Raw genomic sequence first — 17,711 nt, forward strand, 5'->3', positions numbered from 1 at the left:
GAGTATGTGCCTATTAATTCTGAACAAAAAAAAAACAATTTCAAATAGAGGATCTTACTACATGTACACCTAGTGTTACAAGGCATCTTATACACCATGCTTTTCTATTGGTTGAAATGACATTTTATTATTTTCCATTCTCATTTTTTAGTGGATTTAATGATGTGTCAACAAATTAATGATATTGTACAAGAGATTTTGTACACTATACATGTAACCTTTTCCTCAAATAGAACCACTCCAAATTTGTTGGGTTTGCCCATTTGGGGCTTTGAAGCTTGAAGTCATTGGCAGAATGCAGAATGCCAGCCCAGCAAGAGGCCAATTTAAAAGTTAGAAAAAAAGAAAGAAAAAAAAATAAAAAAAATTGCGCGCCTTCCCCTCATTTCTCCCTGTTCTTAAATCCCGAAAATCAATTCAAAATCCTCTTAACAATCAGCAGCATTACCATAAACAAACAGTTCCTCTCCACTCCACTCCTCCACCATCTCTCTCCTTGCTCTCACCAGCAATCTGCAGAAATGCGAACTCGATTTCTCACTACCGACTACTTCGCCCCCGACCAAACCCTAGATTTCCTTCGATTCCCTCTCTCCCCTCTACCACCTCCTCCCAAACCTCTCTCTATCTCCGATTTGCTTCGCTGCTGCGCCGGTTCTGCAGATAATTCCGTCTCGTACGAGCTCCCTAGCCTTCCGATTGGCGACGCTCTGTCAAAATTCTACTCAGACGTACTTCCTCACACTATCGACGTTTGTTATGACGATTTTTCGAGCAATTCCGGGTCTAGCTATGGCGACGTTCAAATTCCGAAGGTGAATTTCGCATTCCTAACCATTTTGTACTATATCTCGTCAATTTTGCGAGTTTTTGAGATGCTACTGATGAATTCTAGGGTTTCAGTGTTTTATTTTGAGTTTTGTTTATATATTGAACTGTTTCTGGAGCTGAGAACGGCCGACTGACGCGAGATTGTTCGACGTGCTTTGATTTTGTAGGATGTTTTGATTTTCTAAAAGTTTTGACCTGTGTTTTTGTGAATTAGGTTTTCTGATGATTTGTTCATGTTTTATTGGAATTGCTTGAGTTGTTGAAGTCGGTTCTTTTCAGTAACAATGATAATACGTGCCTCTATTATCTGCTTAGCCACAGTGATGAATGTGTGTCTCAGTAATCGGCTATTTTATTGAAAAGTTCGATTATAACTAGGTTTCTTATCTCATTTAGCCTTTTCGAAATTTCTAATGATTATTTATGAAAATTATGAAGCTATTGTGAAGCTATGTGTTGGGACAAACATGATTGTTGTTCGGTTATAAGTTTATAACTTATATATGAAAAATATAAATTAATTGTAATGTGTTTTAATTAGAGTTTGAGAAGAGATGATTTTCTTATAGAGTATTTGCACATGTAAATAGTGCAAGCAAGCTAGGGCTTACAGTAGCTGTTTTACAATTAGAGTATGCTATAACTAAATATAACAAGAAAGACTTTTAAGCTAAATTAGAGGAGTAGATATTCACAGATTATTGACCGAATATTGAAGGAATAAATCCTTCATTATTTGCAGAATATTTACGATTGATTGAATACAGTTAGTCAATCCTTATTAGTTTTCACAAAAGCTATTACTACGTATATATTTGTGAGAATTTCTGCGTTGTAATGTTGAAATTCTGTCGTATCATCTCGCTGCTGTCTGTTTTGTTGCCCTTACTAATCTATGATTAATGATTTCCTGTAATGGCAATGTGTATCCTTAAATTTAAGTGTGACCAAATCTATCTATATCACCTTGAGTAATCATGTACAAATATTCGGTACTCCTAAGTTCGTTGCATGCTTTCTCAAAGTGTCAGCCAGTAAGTATTTTGGTCAATTTTTCTGTTTCATAAAACAGTTGTGAGTTGTGATGCTAGACTGTGATATTGTACAAATTTCATTCGTGGCTACGATGTCAGGAATTTCCATTTTGCTGAAGTAGATTTCATGATTGATTAAGCTACTGTTTCACATAAGCAATTTATTTATTTATTTTAATTTTCATTTATTTCATCATTTTTATATTTGGCTCTGGCTTAGTTAAACAAGCATGTTATATTGTCTAATATCTACTTGGACATAAAAAAAAAACCCGTAATTGACTAATTGTTTTACTGTCTAGTGTATCTATAAATGTCAAATTTAGTTCAAGAGGCATTCCCGAAATACTTTCTTATGCACTTGTTGTATTTCTGATGCAGAAAGAATCCGATTCATGTTATGAGGAAATGGAAGCTCATAGATGTGTAGCTTCTAATTCTGAATCATTACGTCAATTTGCTAAGGACGCTATTGGTGATACGAATGACACTAAGGCTGCGATTATCCAGTTTGAAACACCAGAACTGTTCCAATATGTGGTTAAATAACCGTTCTTAAACATTTGATGAAGGATATTTTTTTATTATCCATCTGAGACTAACGACTAATCAGTTTTGTGTTGCTTTTTACAGGACAATGTTTGCATGTCCGAGAAAGAAGAAATTCAGTTACTGTCAGAAGTGCAAGATTGTGATGATGATTTGGTAAACAGACTAGCTTTGCCTACTAATTTCTGGATATACCTGCCCCGGTGAATGTGCATTGAATAATTTTTGATATCTGCGGTAGTGTGTATGCAGATGGAATTAGATGGATGCTTGCCGACTGAATGATTTTTCCTACTCATAACATTAGTATAAGATTCCATTGCTGATAAAATTACTTTTTTTTCCTTCTTTTTTCTCATTGCTCATGGGCTTTAACAAGTTACGACAGTGCTGAACGGAATTTTGGTTTAAAAGGTTGACCTAACTCTCACTTTAGTTGGTCTTAGAAGGCAGACAACCACAAGTCTACAAGAGTCTTTTATGGTAACTGCTAAGTACCTTAAGAAGCCCGGGAATGTTTTGGTTTTGGGATCAGATGAGTGAGCAATACTGATTTATTGCTTGTCTCCTTGAAACAAATATCATTCAGCCAGTTGAATCCTATGCTGAGATTCATTCTTTTTCCGAACTAGTGAGCGCATGAAATACCATAGGAAATTTGGATGCACTGTCAACTTGTCAATCCATGTACGTGGGAACTATTTTGTTGCTTACTCCATTAAACCTTGTCTATAATGCATGCACAATGACAAGGGAAAACTCAAAACATGGCAGCCGAGCTGTTATTAGTTGATGTAAAACTTAGCCTTGACGGGATCCTTTACTGGTGCTGTATTGTTCCATATGTATATGCCTTATAAATTAACAAATCATTGGGATTTTCTGGTTAAATATCTTTGTGATTGAGTAGTTTATGCTTCTTCGAAGCCAAATTACCTTTGATTGTTTCTAATTTTTTCTGTTTATTTTATTGATACATGCAGGAATTTCTCAATCTTGTAAATAGAGATCCATTTGATTTTGATGTTAAAGATCATGTGGAGTCAGTGGAGACTATCTGTCTAGAATATGATATGGTACCGAAGCTTCAGACACCGGATGAAGTTGACCTCTTGCCAAACACCAACCATCACCTTGGCACCACCTTACCATTGCTTGAAGTAGAAGAGATCGGACCTGCAGATTTTCCATGCTTTTGCCCGGAATCTCTGTTTGCAACTATTGAAGAACAACATTCTGTTTGTAGTGTTGACCTTGAACGTAGTTGCCAAGATCTGCTTGTCTCCGTGGAAATTGACATTTTGGAGCATATTTCTGATAGTCACTCATCAAAGCTTCCCCTTGAACTATGTTATACAAGCCCGAGTATGACTTCAGATATTGATCTGATACAAGTTATAGAAATTCCTTATACAGAGAAAAACACTGATGCTGGTGCTAGTTCCTTTGTCGATACATTTTTATTTGAAGAATTCAAGATGCTGGATTCAGATTCCTTTGATATTTTTGAGACGCATGCCATTTTTCAAACAACTGAAGAAACTGAATTGTGCAATATGTTTCCAGAAGACTTGCCCTTGAGAAGTTTTGAAGAATTAATTGTCAGCCGTGAACTAGCAATTATTGATGGCACTTTCACATCACTCTCTGTCCCTGATCTGGTTGACGATGAAAAGATCTGGTCATTACATTTTATTTTTGATAAAATACTCACTGAATTGGAACCAGTGCCCCTCTCTACATCGGATGAAATTTATTTGGATTGGCATCTTCTGGGAAGGGGTGAATGCAATAGCTATGTAAATGCTGCTATTGAGAAGGTGTTCGATGACATTGATTGTTATACCATGGATCCTAACTTGAAATCTGATGATGGAAATATGCTAGTGCTTGAATTTCTTTTTTCAGACGGTCCTTCAGATGGGTTACATATGATGGAGAACAAGGTAATGATGCCATCTGGAGTGAGCTGCACAGAAAAGCATCTGTTCAATGAAGTCGTTTCACGGGAGTTTCTAGATGAGGACTGCCAAATCATAGAAAATATTGGAAATCTTACTAATGCTGATTTTGAGAAGTTTTCATCAGGCAAGTTGTACAACGTTGATTGTGAAATCGTAGAAAATGCTGGAGTATGCAATGTTGATTTGCATAAGCTTGATTCAGTCGCCGGGTCAATGCCTCAGTTCAATGATCTTGATTTTTTCTTAAATCCTAGAAATGCCATGGGTGGTATGAGAACCGGTAACAAAGTCAAGCCACTAGATGCTAAATCTATACTTTCTGATAGGGGTCTTCAGAAGAAAGAAACAGCCCCTTCAAGCAACAATCAAATGCAGCAGTTTAATGTCTGTGAAGGTGTCATTGGCACTTCAAATGACAGAGATACAATTGTAAGTCTGAGCATTATTATCACTCTCTTGATCTTGTTTCCTTTTGTAGAAGTCCAATTCAGATTGTCATTTCAATATTTTCTGTTGTTCAGTTAAGTGTGTACTTCATATTTTCTAACCATTTATCACAGCATTGTTCTTCATTCTATTATATGGGTTGTTTTCACGTCTGTGCTTGAATCCCATCCCTACTCCTTAAGTTGTTTTCCAGTTCGTGCATGAATTTATTTGCCTATCCCTACTCGTGTTGAGAGTTATATGATGATCCTTGATACTGTTTGGAGATGCAAAGAGATTTGGATTCACTTGGGCAAATTATTGCTTTGTTTTTTTCTTTAACATAAGGAGGTGTTCTTCAATAGGATACTGCAGCTATTTCATCATTTTCTAATTTTAATGTGTGGAAGCTGAAATTTCTGTGCATGGTGTATTTCCTCTGCAAGGGTGGGTGCTGCAAAGTCCATAAATAACCACTTGGCCAAAGTTCTGTTGTGTGAAGTCTGGATGGTTTACCCTTGTAACTTAAGAGGGGTTGTTTTGGCCGTTGGAGAGACCTCAAACCTTAATGCTATCAAGTATATTAAGGAAATTTCAACTATTCACAAGATAACCTACCTATCAAGAGATGAGGCAATCATTTATTTCACTGAGTTCCCTTACTTTCTCTTTTTTGAGGTCACTGTTATTTTTTTTCTCCTCTTGCATGCCTCTTCATTTTTATTTTGAATGGCTGGAAAGAGAAATTCCTTTGTCCTGCAGCCTGCCCAGCTTGGGTCAAGGCTAATGGTTGAGAGTTTAATTCAAAGAAGAGGGAATAATTATTTGATATATCCAACAAGACTAAATTTGGCCAAGTCCAATCCATTGCTACCCTTCATTCTCCATATCAATGAAAGTGAGGTTTGGATATTTGACCCCTCAAAATCTTATGGTTCTTTAAGAAAGTAAATCTTATACATATTGATCTCTCATCTCTTTGGGCTATTACATGCACTCTCAGGATAGAAATGAAATGCACATATACTTTTATTTGATTTTTAATTAGATATGTTCTGTTGATAATGTGAAGTATGTCTTACAGTAAAGAAACTTCAAACTATCTTTTTTGTTCCTAGGCAGGTTGTTCTTAAGCTTATGCTTGTGCTAATGCTAATGCTTCAGGTTGATCTCTATTAGTTAGCTGACTTACTGAAATTGTTAGTCTAATTATTAATTGTATTGTTACTCTAAACCACCAGAAGTTGGATGCGCTATTGAACTGTGGGCCTATCAAGGAAAAATGCAATAAAGTGTTTACAGAAGCTTCAGGTGGTACAAATTCCTCGGGTTTTCCTATACCTGTTTGTCACACGGCTCAAGAATCTGAACCGGTTCTTCCATGTGGAATAACTTTCCAAGATATGCCTATCATTATTAACACTCAAGATTTTGAGAAAGAGATGATAATTTCTCGGAGAAGCACATATCAGAAGATCTTAACTATGGAGAAGAGAGGAGTACAAGTTGTGGAGAGGGATCTGATTCTGCCCGTTGATATAGTACTTAATTCTACAGTATGCCTAGGGTGGTATAACTGCAAAAATATTGGAAAGAAAGCCACTGCTCAAGATGAGGGTGCTTCAAGCGTTCCTCTCTGCATTGAGAATATAGCAACAAATATTCTGACATCTCTGAGTTTTGCATTCACTACCTGTGTTCTGGTAATTTTCTTCACTTATACTCAATATTTCTGGAGGCTCTCTTTCTTTTTTTTAATAAAAAAATCTCAAACTATAATTATTGTTGTTGGAACTGGTGAGCATGCTAAAAATTTCCTTGAGTATGGTGAAGCAGCTTTTCTTTCATTCTTCTGGTGTCCTAGGTATTTATTTACTTGTTTATATCTCATCGCATGAAGCATTTTGGTGGAACACTCAGAGCTTTAGTTATCTATATTACTTCCTCTTGGAAGTCGCCTGACTTGTTCCGACTTCTGCTGACATATAAAGGTTTTATGTGGTGCTGTATGTGGTTAAGTTGGTAGTCTAAACCTTTTGTTTGAAAACTAGTGATTATTGCTGTTCCCTTCATGTTGACCTAGTTGATTTTTTCACGTTCATCTATATTTTGCACTTTTGGCTTGGCTTGCTAAATACCATAGCTTTGTAAAAAAATGCCTTTCCTTTTTGTTCTGGTTAAAGATTTTCGAGGGAGATTGCAACTTCATTGGTCCTGTAATGGAGTCAGCAGATGAATTGTATGCAGCGGCAGCCAGTCTTGGCATTTATTTGCAGATCTTCTATTCCTCGTCAATTGAGCTGACAGATGAAATTATATTGACTTACATCAGACATTCCAGGGATATATATAAAGGGTCACTTTCTAGACTTCCTGAATCAGAGACACTTGCTGAATCGTTCCTTACCAAGCTCCCTCCTATTAATCCACTCTCAGCGCATGCAATTATTTCTAGTGGCTGCACGCTCTTGGAGTTCCTGGAGTTGACAGTTGAAAGCAGGGCCCTCTTACTCCGAAAGAATCATGTACCGGATGAAAGTGTCAATCTTCTTAGTGCCTTGTGCAAATACGGGGAGCGGGAGGAATCTGGACTGACTGACTGTTCTTCCTCTTTATCTTCTCCTCCTGATTCAGGAAGATTTGTCAGCAAAAGCAACTCAGATGATAGAAAAAGAAAATTTAATGCAACTTCTGGTGATGCTATGTATGACTTCAGATGTTATGAGCCATCCAAAAAATATGATGATGCTGAATCATCTGACCAGGGCATGATGTTGAGGCCATCTGATTCAAAAGCACCAAAAAGTCCCAGGATATGTCTGCAGAAGAAGCTGCCTGATTTCTTGTTGGATAGTGAACTGTTTCGTGAAGGAGAAGTACCATATACTGCCATAAATATGGATCCTTCTAAAGCATGGCCTGAAACAAATATCAATTGTGAACCAAAACTTCCACGAATGGATGATGGTTTTGCTCGATCTAGCTTACATGTAAATGATAGATTTCCCTGTCAACAGAAATCAGGTAAGACAATAAAAAACAACCGAGAAGAGAGTTCAAGGGACTTACTTCAGGATTTGCAGGAAGATTTTGTTGGTGAAGTTGTCGACTTTTATGACAAATCTATATTTGATGGGGACTTTCAAATAGATGAGGAAGTCGTGAAGTGCTCTCCAATAGTCTCTGATAATGTAAAAGATCGTGCTCCTACATATAACAGGACTGCTAGAAGATTATCGTTTGACAACAGTTCTGACTGGAACATCCCAATGGCTGATGGAATGGATGCTAGATGTATGTTAGAAGAAAATAGACAGTTGAGGGCAGATAATAGTTTTAATGATGTGGAATATACCTGGAGCAACAACATATACAAGGCTCCAGAGCAGCAGGAGCCGACAGTTAGAAATATTCCCGAAAAATCTATGCAAAATTTCAGTGGCCAGTTCTTGAAAGGAAAGAACGTGCCTCCCTATGGTGAATCACCACTCTCGAAAGCCGTTCATTCAGGGAAACTGGCTCAAGGGTCACCTTGGACAATAGAATTTCTCAATCGTATTAAGGAAAAGAGGAGGTTAAATCAACAGTGTCAGCCATATGCTTCTGTTCCACGCACTAGTTATCACGGGAATATCACAAAAGCCACAAAGAGAAGAAGCCCATCTATTCTTGAATACTATAAATATCAAAGTGACAGCACGTCAAGGAAGGTGGCAGAGCAGAAAATGCAAAAGCAACATGCTCAGCTGCGGAATGAGAGGTCTCAAGGATTTCGTCCAATTTGTACACCAATTGACAAAAGAGCAAGACGGGTTTGTTTCTTATACTAATGGCTTTATTTACCACTTTACCAGGTTTAAATTTTCTTCTTCTCAAAATCTGATTTCATGAACTGCAGAGTCTATCTTTTACAACTACTGGAACTGGGAGCCAAACTAAACTTGTTTGGGGTGACAATATCTCTTGCAGTCAGGGAAACATGTTTTCAAGTTGAGCATGAGACAGCTGAAGATTTCTAATCATGCAATGTGTTTAGGTAACATCATCCCATAATGATTAGCATGAAATTACAGGTTGGTCTTGATCTTTTTAATTAAATGAGAGTTACAGAAAAGACCTATTATTCATCTTAGTTACTGTATGTGGGATAGCTCTATCTTAAACTTGCACTTAGCTTAAACTTGCACTTGCCTTAAACTTGCACTTACCTTAAACTTGCACTTACCAACATTGATGGCAAGATCTCTTCATGCATGTCAGGTTAATGTTATACCTTGTTTCTTCATTTGTTACTTGTTAGCGCCTGTTATCTTGTATTACCAGCGCACAATGGGTCAGGATTTCAGCATAGAGATCTTGTTTTATTGTCAGTTGTTAAGTAACCTACATTCATGAATCATGGAATTATTGATGGGAATAGAAGTCTTGGGGGAACATAATTATGATTAGGATTCTTCTGCATACGGTCTCAGTTTTTCTCCTTTACAAAAAGTGTCGTGAAAACATTCATATTGCTTGTGTGGATAATAACATCCATGTAATGCAAATTCAATTTATGTTTACGATGACATGTATTAAGGATATTAAATTTGCCAGTTTTGTGTTACACCTCGATTTTTTGCAATCATAGGCTAAATACAGAAGTACTTTTTAAAGTTTAATTAAAGAAGACATTCTGATGTTATGTACAGCCAAGCACATGATGCAAATTCTGAAACACCATTAAAACCCTGCTCTTGCACTTTTTCAAATAATGTTTATGATCTTAGCAACTCTAAATATGCTTGCAAAATATTAATCATTAATATTGAAGATACTTTGCCTAACTATTCCCAGCCGCCAACTCCACCCTCACAGGGGTGTTAGATAAGGATGGACCACCAGAACTGTATCAGTCATTGACAGAGTTTTGGCGTTTCCAGGAAGCCAAATCACCATTTACTAACATAAGAAGACATATAGTAAGCTTTACATCCGACTAAAGAATTTAAATAATGAATGTGGTTTTTCTTCTTGGTGCACAATATAAATAATCATATCTGTCAATTGTTTCTCTCCATTTTCTATCTAAATTATGTCTAGTATTAAAATCTATTTCTTCTGCCCATTCCTTAAGTTGCGAATGGTCATTACAAGTTGTTGCCTTTCACCTTCAACCTCTGCAAACTTCAGGCTGACCTCCAAATACTTCTCTTGCATTTCTTTGAGGTCATCTTCCATTATTTTGTTCTTCTCTTTCAGTAACGTCAATTCTGTTAGAATATCACTGGTTTGAGAATCAGAGACTTTCTTTTCTATGCATGTTTCTCTTCTGCAGTGGGAATGGGAATTTTTTAGCATAATCAGAAGAACAATGTCACTAAAGAGTTAAGGGATGAACAAAGGGAATATGAATTAGAAGAGTTTGTTCACTACACCTTTCCCCTGCTATTCTGCTGGCCTCGTTTTGCAATGACTTGACTGAAGTTGCTGACTGCTGTGTTTTTTTCGCCATATGTTTTCTTTCTTCCATCCTGCTACCACTCTCAGGCGTCTCAGCAGATATTCCAGAGGGTCTGACTGCCTGTGGATTTGCAACCCATATTTGTTAAGATAATCTCCAATAATAAGTATTTGCAACACTTTTCCTGTTCTAGTGAAAGAATTCTCAAATTGGTTTTGTAAGCATATTAAGGCAGAGGTACAAAAGTTTACTAGTGAAACATCTTCTGGTGTGAGGAGAAAAGAAGAATCAGTTGGGGTGCTTAACGTGGGACTTGGTGAGACAGAGGAAGTTTACACATTTTATACAGGAAACTTTGTGAACACTCTGTTCATTAAGATCTTTAGTAAAATATTATAATAAACCAACATGAATGTAAACTGTGGTCTCATCATCCAGGGGGTTACAATCAAATTGGCGGTTCTAGTTTACTTTAGACACACTGCATTTATGATTAAGCTGAAAATCCAACGATTCAACAGATAGATTTGCCTTCACGTCATAGCAACTTGACATTAATACTCTGACAAGCCAAGGGTCGTCCTTGAGGTGTAGTTAAGCTTTGGTTTAATCACTTTAATGGACTAAAGTCACTAAACCATTGATCTGGGTAAACAGCAATATTTTCACTCATTTAAAGGAAAAACTTCTGAATATCACCCTGTATCTAACTGTGGCAGGAGCCCAATTTATGAAAATTATTTGTTTACTACAACTCCTACAAGGGATCAACTCCTTTACATATGCATTTTACATCGTGTACTTTGGTGTATTGTGATATTTGCTTATGCCCTAACTCATTTTAAAGGGATCATTTCAGGAAAATTGAACCGGGGAAAGGGTTTTGCATTTCTCTTTTCTTGCCTACTTGGAGAAAGTTGAAATTGTGCTACATATTATCTTTGTTTTTTCTGCCTCTCCCTTTTACTTTCATTTTCTAACGGACTATCATGCAATGTTTTGAAACTCATGTAGATACAAGCAACGTGTTTCCTTGAGAAAATTTGTGGTTTAGCTATTCTGTGAATTTTCTTCTATTTTATTATACTTCTTGTGCTAGAATGACAGTAGAACAGCTAGAACTTTCTGATAAGAAAACTATATTTTTTAGAAACTATTGTATCAGTATCACTGTCACTATGCACTTTAAATGACAAGTAAAGGATAATTTGGTGGATATTTGATTTAGTTTATTGTATTCCAAAGAATTCCTACACGGATATTGCCTAACTGACTCTTTTTAATGCCATAGATAAGAGAGGTAATTGTACTGATTATGAAAAAGTCATATATGGTCAGTTGGTCAGAACACACTTTTATATGTTGATTTGGCCTATAAATAGTTAATATGAAACTAGGGAAAAGATATATCACCTTAAGCTGTTTTACTTTCTCCTTAAGAGCAGATACCTCTTTGGAGCTGCCGTTGTTGACCTTCTCTAAGTGTGATATCTCATGGTCCTTCTTCTGTAGATTTTCCTTCTGCCTGGTTTGTTGCTTTCTGAGGTTCTCATTCTCCAATTTCATTTCAGTCAGTCGGTTTTTCAATTCATTGTGCCTAACTTGGAGCGTTTCTAATTCTGATTGCACTTCAGCCATCACACCTTCCTTTTCTTTCAAGGAATTTAGGATTTTCAGTTCCTCTTGTGCTTGTTTAATTTCTTCCCTCGCCAAGGTATATTTAGTCTCTAGGTCTTCCCTGTCTCTCTTCGTTTCCTGAAAAGACTTATTTGTCTCATCAACAAGTGTCGTCATCTCTTCTAACTTCTTTGAGAAGTAATAATTTTCTTCTGTAAGCCTTTCGACTTCCATTCTGAGTGATTGATTCTCTTTTGACAAGGCTTCACATTTGTCGGCTACTTTCTTTTTGATACTTTTAAGCTCCAGAATCTCATCTCTGTGTGCGAGTACTACTTGCTCATGTTCGCTCTCTTTCTCTTTCAACTGTCTTGAAAGCGCTTCCACCTCAGATTTACATCGATTTTGAACTAGCTCAAGTTCTTTGGTAGCTTTCTCTGCATTTTCTTCAAGAGTGTTCACATGAAGACGTAGTTCCCTGGCCTCAGCTTCTGCTGTTGCGGTCAAAATTTCATTTTCCTTGAACTTTATTTCTAATTCTTCAGAAAGTTCTCGAAACTCCTCTTGTAGCCTCTGGGCTGCTGAAGCATTATCTAGTTTTGTTCTTCTCAAGTTCTCCTCTGCTTGGAGGGTTCTTTGGTCGAGCTCAACTTTTGCATCGTTCATTGCTTTAAGCTCATCTTCAAATTCTGCTTCCTGCGTTTCCAGTTCATTCTTCAAGCTGTTTAATTGGGTTTCAAGGTCATGAATTGTTTCTGAAGATTCACAGAATTCTTCTGCTTGGTTCTGAATCACTTTCTCCAACCTTGCTATGTGAGATTCAAGTTCTTCTACAGTTCGCATATTATGCGTGCACTCTCTTTCTTTCTTAATCAAATCTAGCTGTTTCTGGTTAAACTTTGAAGAGAGATCATCATTTTCCCTCTTCGCAATCTCACAATCTTGGAAAACCTTTTTTATCTGCTCCTGAAGCTTTTCGTTCTCTTTCAAACGGTCCTCTAATTCACCTTGCAGGTTCATGATCTGTTGTTGCAAGAGCTTTATTTCTCTAGAATCTCTGTTTGGACTTTGTGCTGCTTCTACTTGTTTGTCACCAAACAGCTCATGGTCAGAATCTATATTTTCAAATTCTTCTTGTTTCCTGTCACTTATCATTTTTCTGCTAAGATTGGCTAGTTCCTTCTCTTTTTTACCAAGCTTCTCTTCAAGGTCTCTCACCACAAGAATTAGTTCCGAATTTGAATCTTGTGTCCTCCTTAGCTGTGAACGAAGGGTCCTATTCAAATCCTTTACCTGACCCAGGTCTTCATCACCTTCATTGTGGCGGTGTCTCGATTTCTTACCCTGAGTTCCCATTTCCTTTGGACGTTCGCCATTTTCTCCATTTTGCTTTGACCCTATGTTTTCAGATTCCCTTCTGAATCCATCTCTTTCCTTTTTTAGCCTAACCACTTGGCCCGTTAATTCCTGTGCCCTTTTGGTTTCCTTCACAACCTGCCTCCTTATTGACAATAGCTCTATATCAGTTACCTCTGCCTGTCTCTTTAAAGAAAAAATCTCTCTATTGAGCTGTTCAACGAGACTCTTGGGAGGCTCTTGCTCTTGCTCTCTCGAAATATTTTCACTAGTGTCCACATAGTTTATTATATCATCATCTGAACTCCAATCCAGCGTGAGGGGTCTTCTCATTTGATGTTCCTTGTGTACAGGACTAGGGACTTCTGATACAGGTTTATTTTCGTAGAGTGATTGGTCACTGATGATCTCCTGAAGGTCTCTATTTTCTTTCTGTTCAAATAGAGAATTCAACGTATTTACGTTCCTTGTGTTTTTCCCGCCTTCATTGTCTAGAGAGTTAACTGTGTTGTAGTACTCATCCTGCCACCAAAAAGAGAGATTCCACTTAATAAAGACAACCAGCAACCTGGTAAATTATAACTTTGATCTGAAAATTTTCTATCATGAACTAAATTCTAAAATGGATGTTTAGACATCCTATTACACTTAATTTGAAGGTGAGTAGCTGGAATGAAACTTTACTTCATGGGTATCATAAATCATGTTTCCTTCTAGTTGAAAGTTGCTGTCTTGACTATGCAAGCTACCGTCCTGTGCAATTGATGCTCTACTTTCTTCAATATCCCTCTGAGGCTCCCTGAAAATATAAGTTAGATGCATCATCACTCATCCATATCAAATTTCTGGGATAACAGAAGGTTGAGAACAAAAGGATTAGAATCATTATTCTTTTGACAATTACCTTTGATCAGCAGCTCCGTGCATATTCTGAATTATGACCTGTTTTAAATTAACTACCGATCAGAGAAATAATAAATTAATAATACATCTTCGGATAACTATTAAACTCATCTACTTGTTCTCTTTGGCTTCCTCCTCACCTTTCTTCTCCTAGATATGCAATGACACTCGGATGTTCCACATTACAGTGACAATGGATTAGAAACTACCAAACCCTTGATCCGTACTGATAATTGTTAATTGGGCTGAGTAATATCTTGGTTAATTATATGGGAAAGGGTGACAGTATTTCCACTCTTTACTTCTATTCCTGTTATTGTTATTTGGTTCGGGGAAGGAGTAGGCAGTTGACTGTTGGTTTGTTACAAATAAGCTAAAGAAATGTAAAGAGCTCACATGCAGAATTGCTCCAGCGATTGAGGACTTAATTGGCAGGGAGATTGTGGATGGTATTGTTGCATCAACAAAATCTGCAAGGTTAACAAACACTTCTCCCACGAAGCCAGATTTTGATGATCCCTGGCAGTGTGCAACACAAGAAAAAATGAACACAGATTGTAGAAAAAGCCAGATGAGAATGCGAAAGACTTCGGTTGTTTTCTTACAGTCGAAATTATAAATTGGTAAATTTTGTCTTGAATTCTTCCTGTTTTTGTGTCCCTTGTGAGTTTAACTGTTTCGTATACGGGATTTTCCCATGTACAGATCCCATCTTGGACCGCAGCTTTGCCCAGTCTAACTGTTGGTTGGCCAACATCCACTGGAACCACAGATATCATCAGCTTTAATTTGGAACTTGGCACCTGAGAATTCAGAAGGCATAAGAATCAATTAACCTGGTAAGACATCTTTTCAATCTTTAAACTATATGATCACATCATATTTTCTAGTTGCATTTGTGAAATTAAAATACAAGTAATTGTGGATGAAACAGTGCACCCCATTCTAAGTAAATGTCAAGCAGTTCAAAATTTTAAAATTGAAAGGAAGCTTATTGTGGTAGACTGAATTATTTTTCCAGTAATTTGACTTCCCAAAGTTTGCTTCATGATGGGGTAAGATTGATACCTGAGATGCTTCAAACTGTAACCTGAATACAGCTTTGATCTTCTCATTCCTCCATCTTCCCACCTTGAACATCTTGGATTTGGGACAACTCGATTCGAAACTCAATCCAATAATGAAGATCCTGCTACGTTATCTTTGTAGTTGATCTTTCCCTTTCTGTTTACTAATCTCGTACATTGGCAGTGAAGCTCTGGTTTGCAGAGATATGCAAGGACAGAGCACATATGGCATATAGACAAGAGAATAAGAGTAAAGAGACCTCTCTGTCAGTGAACTTCCTTCCTAAGCTTCAGCCTTCAGGTTCGAAAATTACTTTGGTTTAGTGAACTACACAACTAGTATAATAAATTAGGAATTAGTTAGGAATTGTATTTAATTCCGTGTTTCTGTTTTCCCCTTTGATTTCATAAAGGTGATCTGGCCCTTCATCTTTTGAATTTTATTTTTACATTTTTACCCTTCACTACATGTGGGCCCAGGTCCTTTAGAGATTATAGATTGTTAATTAACCTAAATAGAGTGTTTGAGGTAAAGCATCCAAAAGGTTAGGTAAGTCGAAAGGAAAACAGATTACCATCAGGTGAAGAAAGAATAGGCAAGGAAAGAAACTTCTCTATCATTCTCTGATAAAGTGGGATATTGGCTGTGACTCTGTGAGAGCAGCGGTTGGCACGTGATATGAGCCTTCCTTGTTATATTGTGTTAATAAAAAAAAAGAAGTATAGATCTCACAAATCCATAGAAGACAATAATTTATAATGATAAATGGCTTAGTATTGTGCAGATGGTCTGTCTAGTCAATGTCCACATTTGCCTCTGGTTAGCATTTAATTATCACAAATCTGCTTTGCCATTCTTTGAGTAATTTAAAAGATCATTCTGATATACAAGCATTAATCAAATACCAGTTAGGAATTTCAATATTTTATCTCCTCTTTCTTTGATACGTTTGGAGGAAAGGGTATATTTATTGGTAATTTTCTGGGTGTAGAAGACGAGATTCGATCCCAATCTTGGATACCATCTTCAAAGACTTTAACCAACTAAGCTAGTTGTCTATTTACGGAAGATGTTTATTGGTGATTGGATTGGTATTGGACTACGATTTAAGAGTTTCATGTGAAGACACTGGATCTGTTTAGGTAAAATGGTGCCACCTTGGATGCATTGTGTGAAAGAGATAAGCTCCCAATCCGTTGACGGAACCTTGGTGTCTGAATAATGGAAATATTACACCAATACACCAGCAAATTGTCTTTAAGTAGTTTGCACTTTGTGGGCTGGTAGCACATGGTAACATGTCTGTCACACACTCGTGCCAGATCATTTTTTAATTTTCAAGTCCCCCTCTGTTTCCTCTTTGAAACAAAGGACCACTAGGGCCAAAATTAAAGAGGGAAAGTCATTGTGATTCTGTTACAAGTTTTTTCCTCCCTTATGATTTTCTTTTCTTGTCAATTATGAGAAGTCATTGAGATAATTTACTTCCTCCACCCTAAATTTAGATTCCCTGATAGTCTGATACCAAATAAGTTCTCATATACTTTAGGTGAATATTGTACCCGCTTACATATTTTTCTTGCTCCTTGCTATTTGTTCCGTTACTAATGGAGCACCATCAATAGGTTACGAAACATCTTCAGGTGGAGATTTTTTCGGAATAAGAACTTAAAACAACTTTTTTTTTTATGCAAGCAAGGAACCTTAAATTAAAAAGTAGAGAGTTACAAGAGAAAGTTCAAGGAGGTTTATCCTCCAAAATTACATCCGCAACAAACGTAGGAGGTTGTTCAAAATATGTGTAGGACTGATCTAGGTGATCCTAATTCTTGAAATCATGAGGTAGTTATAGTACGCCCTCAACCTTATCAAGGCTATTGATCTAGGGTTTATTTTATGGTATTAAGGTAAAGTATTGTTTTTATGGTGGCTGGCTATAGAGTAACTCAAGTATAGAACCATAATAACTTTCAAACTTATAAAAATTGTAGAATGTATTCCAACAATGAAAACAAATCTAGTATACTTTGGGTTTGACACTTTCCAGAGTATAAATGTAGGATAGAGTAGTATTATCCAAGTATTGAAGGAATAGTTTTCCCCATTACTCCATGTTTTTGTAGTTATTTGTAGTACTCAGCACTTCAGCAGGTACATTCAATTCTTTCCTGCAATGATTTGTGAATGCTATTAACCAAATTTAAAAATAAAACTAACCTTTGTTAGTAAAAAGCACGTTTTTGTCCCTGTGCAGTTGCAGACAGTAATGCCATTTACAAATTACGTTTCCTACTAGTCAACATACTAATAATGCTGTATACGGGTTGTAATTATTGACCTCTTTTTGTCTACTGAAATTAAGGGTTTAAACTCCTAATGCCGCAATTAGCAGTTATTATTAATTGTCGTTCTCTATAAAGCTTTTGTTGTTTCATTGAACTATGATGGGGTAGAAATATAGAATACGATTTGGTAAGATCCTGTTTTTATGATTAGAGATACAAAAGTGTAGCTTTTCAT

General features: G+C 36.8%; 2 protein-coding genes across 2 annotated transcripts; one reads left to right on the plus strand and one right to left on the minus strand.

Annotated features, from left to right (window-relative positions):
• The first annotated feature begins 160 nt into the window (after positions 1–160).
• LOC110782499 (protein SHORTAGE IN CHIASMATA 1) lies at positions 161–8,973 on the plus strand. The gene is made up of 7 exons (XM_021986679.2): positions 161–815; positions 2,247–2,405; positions 2,499–2,570; positions 3,398–4,807; positions 6,046–6,507; positions 6,988–8,616; positions 8,703–8,973. Exons 1-7 carry the CDS (start codon positions 303–305, stop codon positions 8,796–8,798), a joined length of 4,341 nt encoding a protein of 1,446 aa, XP_021842371.2. The 5' UTR covers positions 161–302; the 3' UTR covers positions 8,799–8,973.
• Positions 8,974–9,585: 612 nt separating this feature from the next.
• Positions 9,586–15,769, minus strand: LOC110782500 (uncharacterized). Its single transcript, XM_021986680.2, has 8 exons — positions 15,192–15,769; positions 14,729–14,926; positions 14,520–14,642; positions 14,125–14,162; positions 13,905–14,019; positions 11,661–13,742; positions 10,222–10,367; positions 9,586–10,115 (listed from the first exon to the last, which is right to left on the minus strand). The coding sequence occupies exons 1-8, from the start codon at positions 15,261–15,263 to the stop codon at positions 9,896–9,898; spliced, it is 2,994 nt and encodes a 997-aa protein (XP_021842372.1). The 5' UTR covers positions 15,264–15,769; the 3' UTR covers positions 9,586–9,895.
• Between the last annotated feature and the right edge of the window lie 1,942 nt (positions 15,770–17,711).

Source organism: Spinacia oleracea, chromosome 3, assembly GCF_020520425.1.
Source record: "Spinacia oleracea cultivar Varoflay chromosome 3, BTI_SOV_V1, whole genome shotgun sequence".
Classification (NCBI taxonomy): Eukaryota; Viridiplantae; Streptophyta; class Magnoliopsida; order Caryophyllales; family Amaranthaceae; genus Spinacia; species Spinacia oleracea.

What these genes read in the sequence shown, in the direction of transcription:
- LOC110782499 (XM_021986679.2), top strand. Translation starts at nt 303, where the DNA reads ATGCCAGCCCAGCAAGAGGCCAATTTAAAAGTTAGAAAAAAAGAAAGA. An exon ending in CAGAACTGTTCCAATATGTG is followed by an intron (nt 2,406 to 2,498) that starts GTTAAATAACCG and finishes TGCTTTTTACAG; the next exon opens with GACAATGTTTGCATGTCCGA. An exon ending in TTGACAAAAGAGCAAGACGG is followed by an intron (nt 8,617 to 8,702) that starts GTTTGTTTCTTA and finishes CATGAACTGCAG; the next exon opens with AGTCTATCTTTTACAACTAC.
- LOC110782500 (XM_021986680.2), bottom strand. Translation starts at nt 15,263, where the DNA reads ATGTTCAAGGTGGGAAGATGGAGGAATGAGAAGATCAAAGCTGTATTC. An exon ending in ACCAATTTATAATTTCGACT is followed by an intron (nt 14,643 to 14,728) that starts GTAAGAAAACAA and finishes GCACACTGCCAG; the next exon opens with GGATCATCAAAATCTGGCTT. An exon ending in TCGCTGGAGCAATTCTGCAT is followed by an intron (nt 14,163 to 14,519) that starts GTGAGCTCTTTA and finishes AATTTAAAACAG; the next exon opens with GTCATAATTCAGAATATGCA.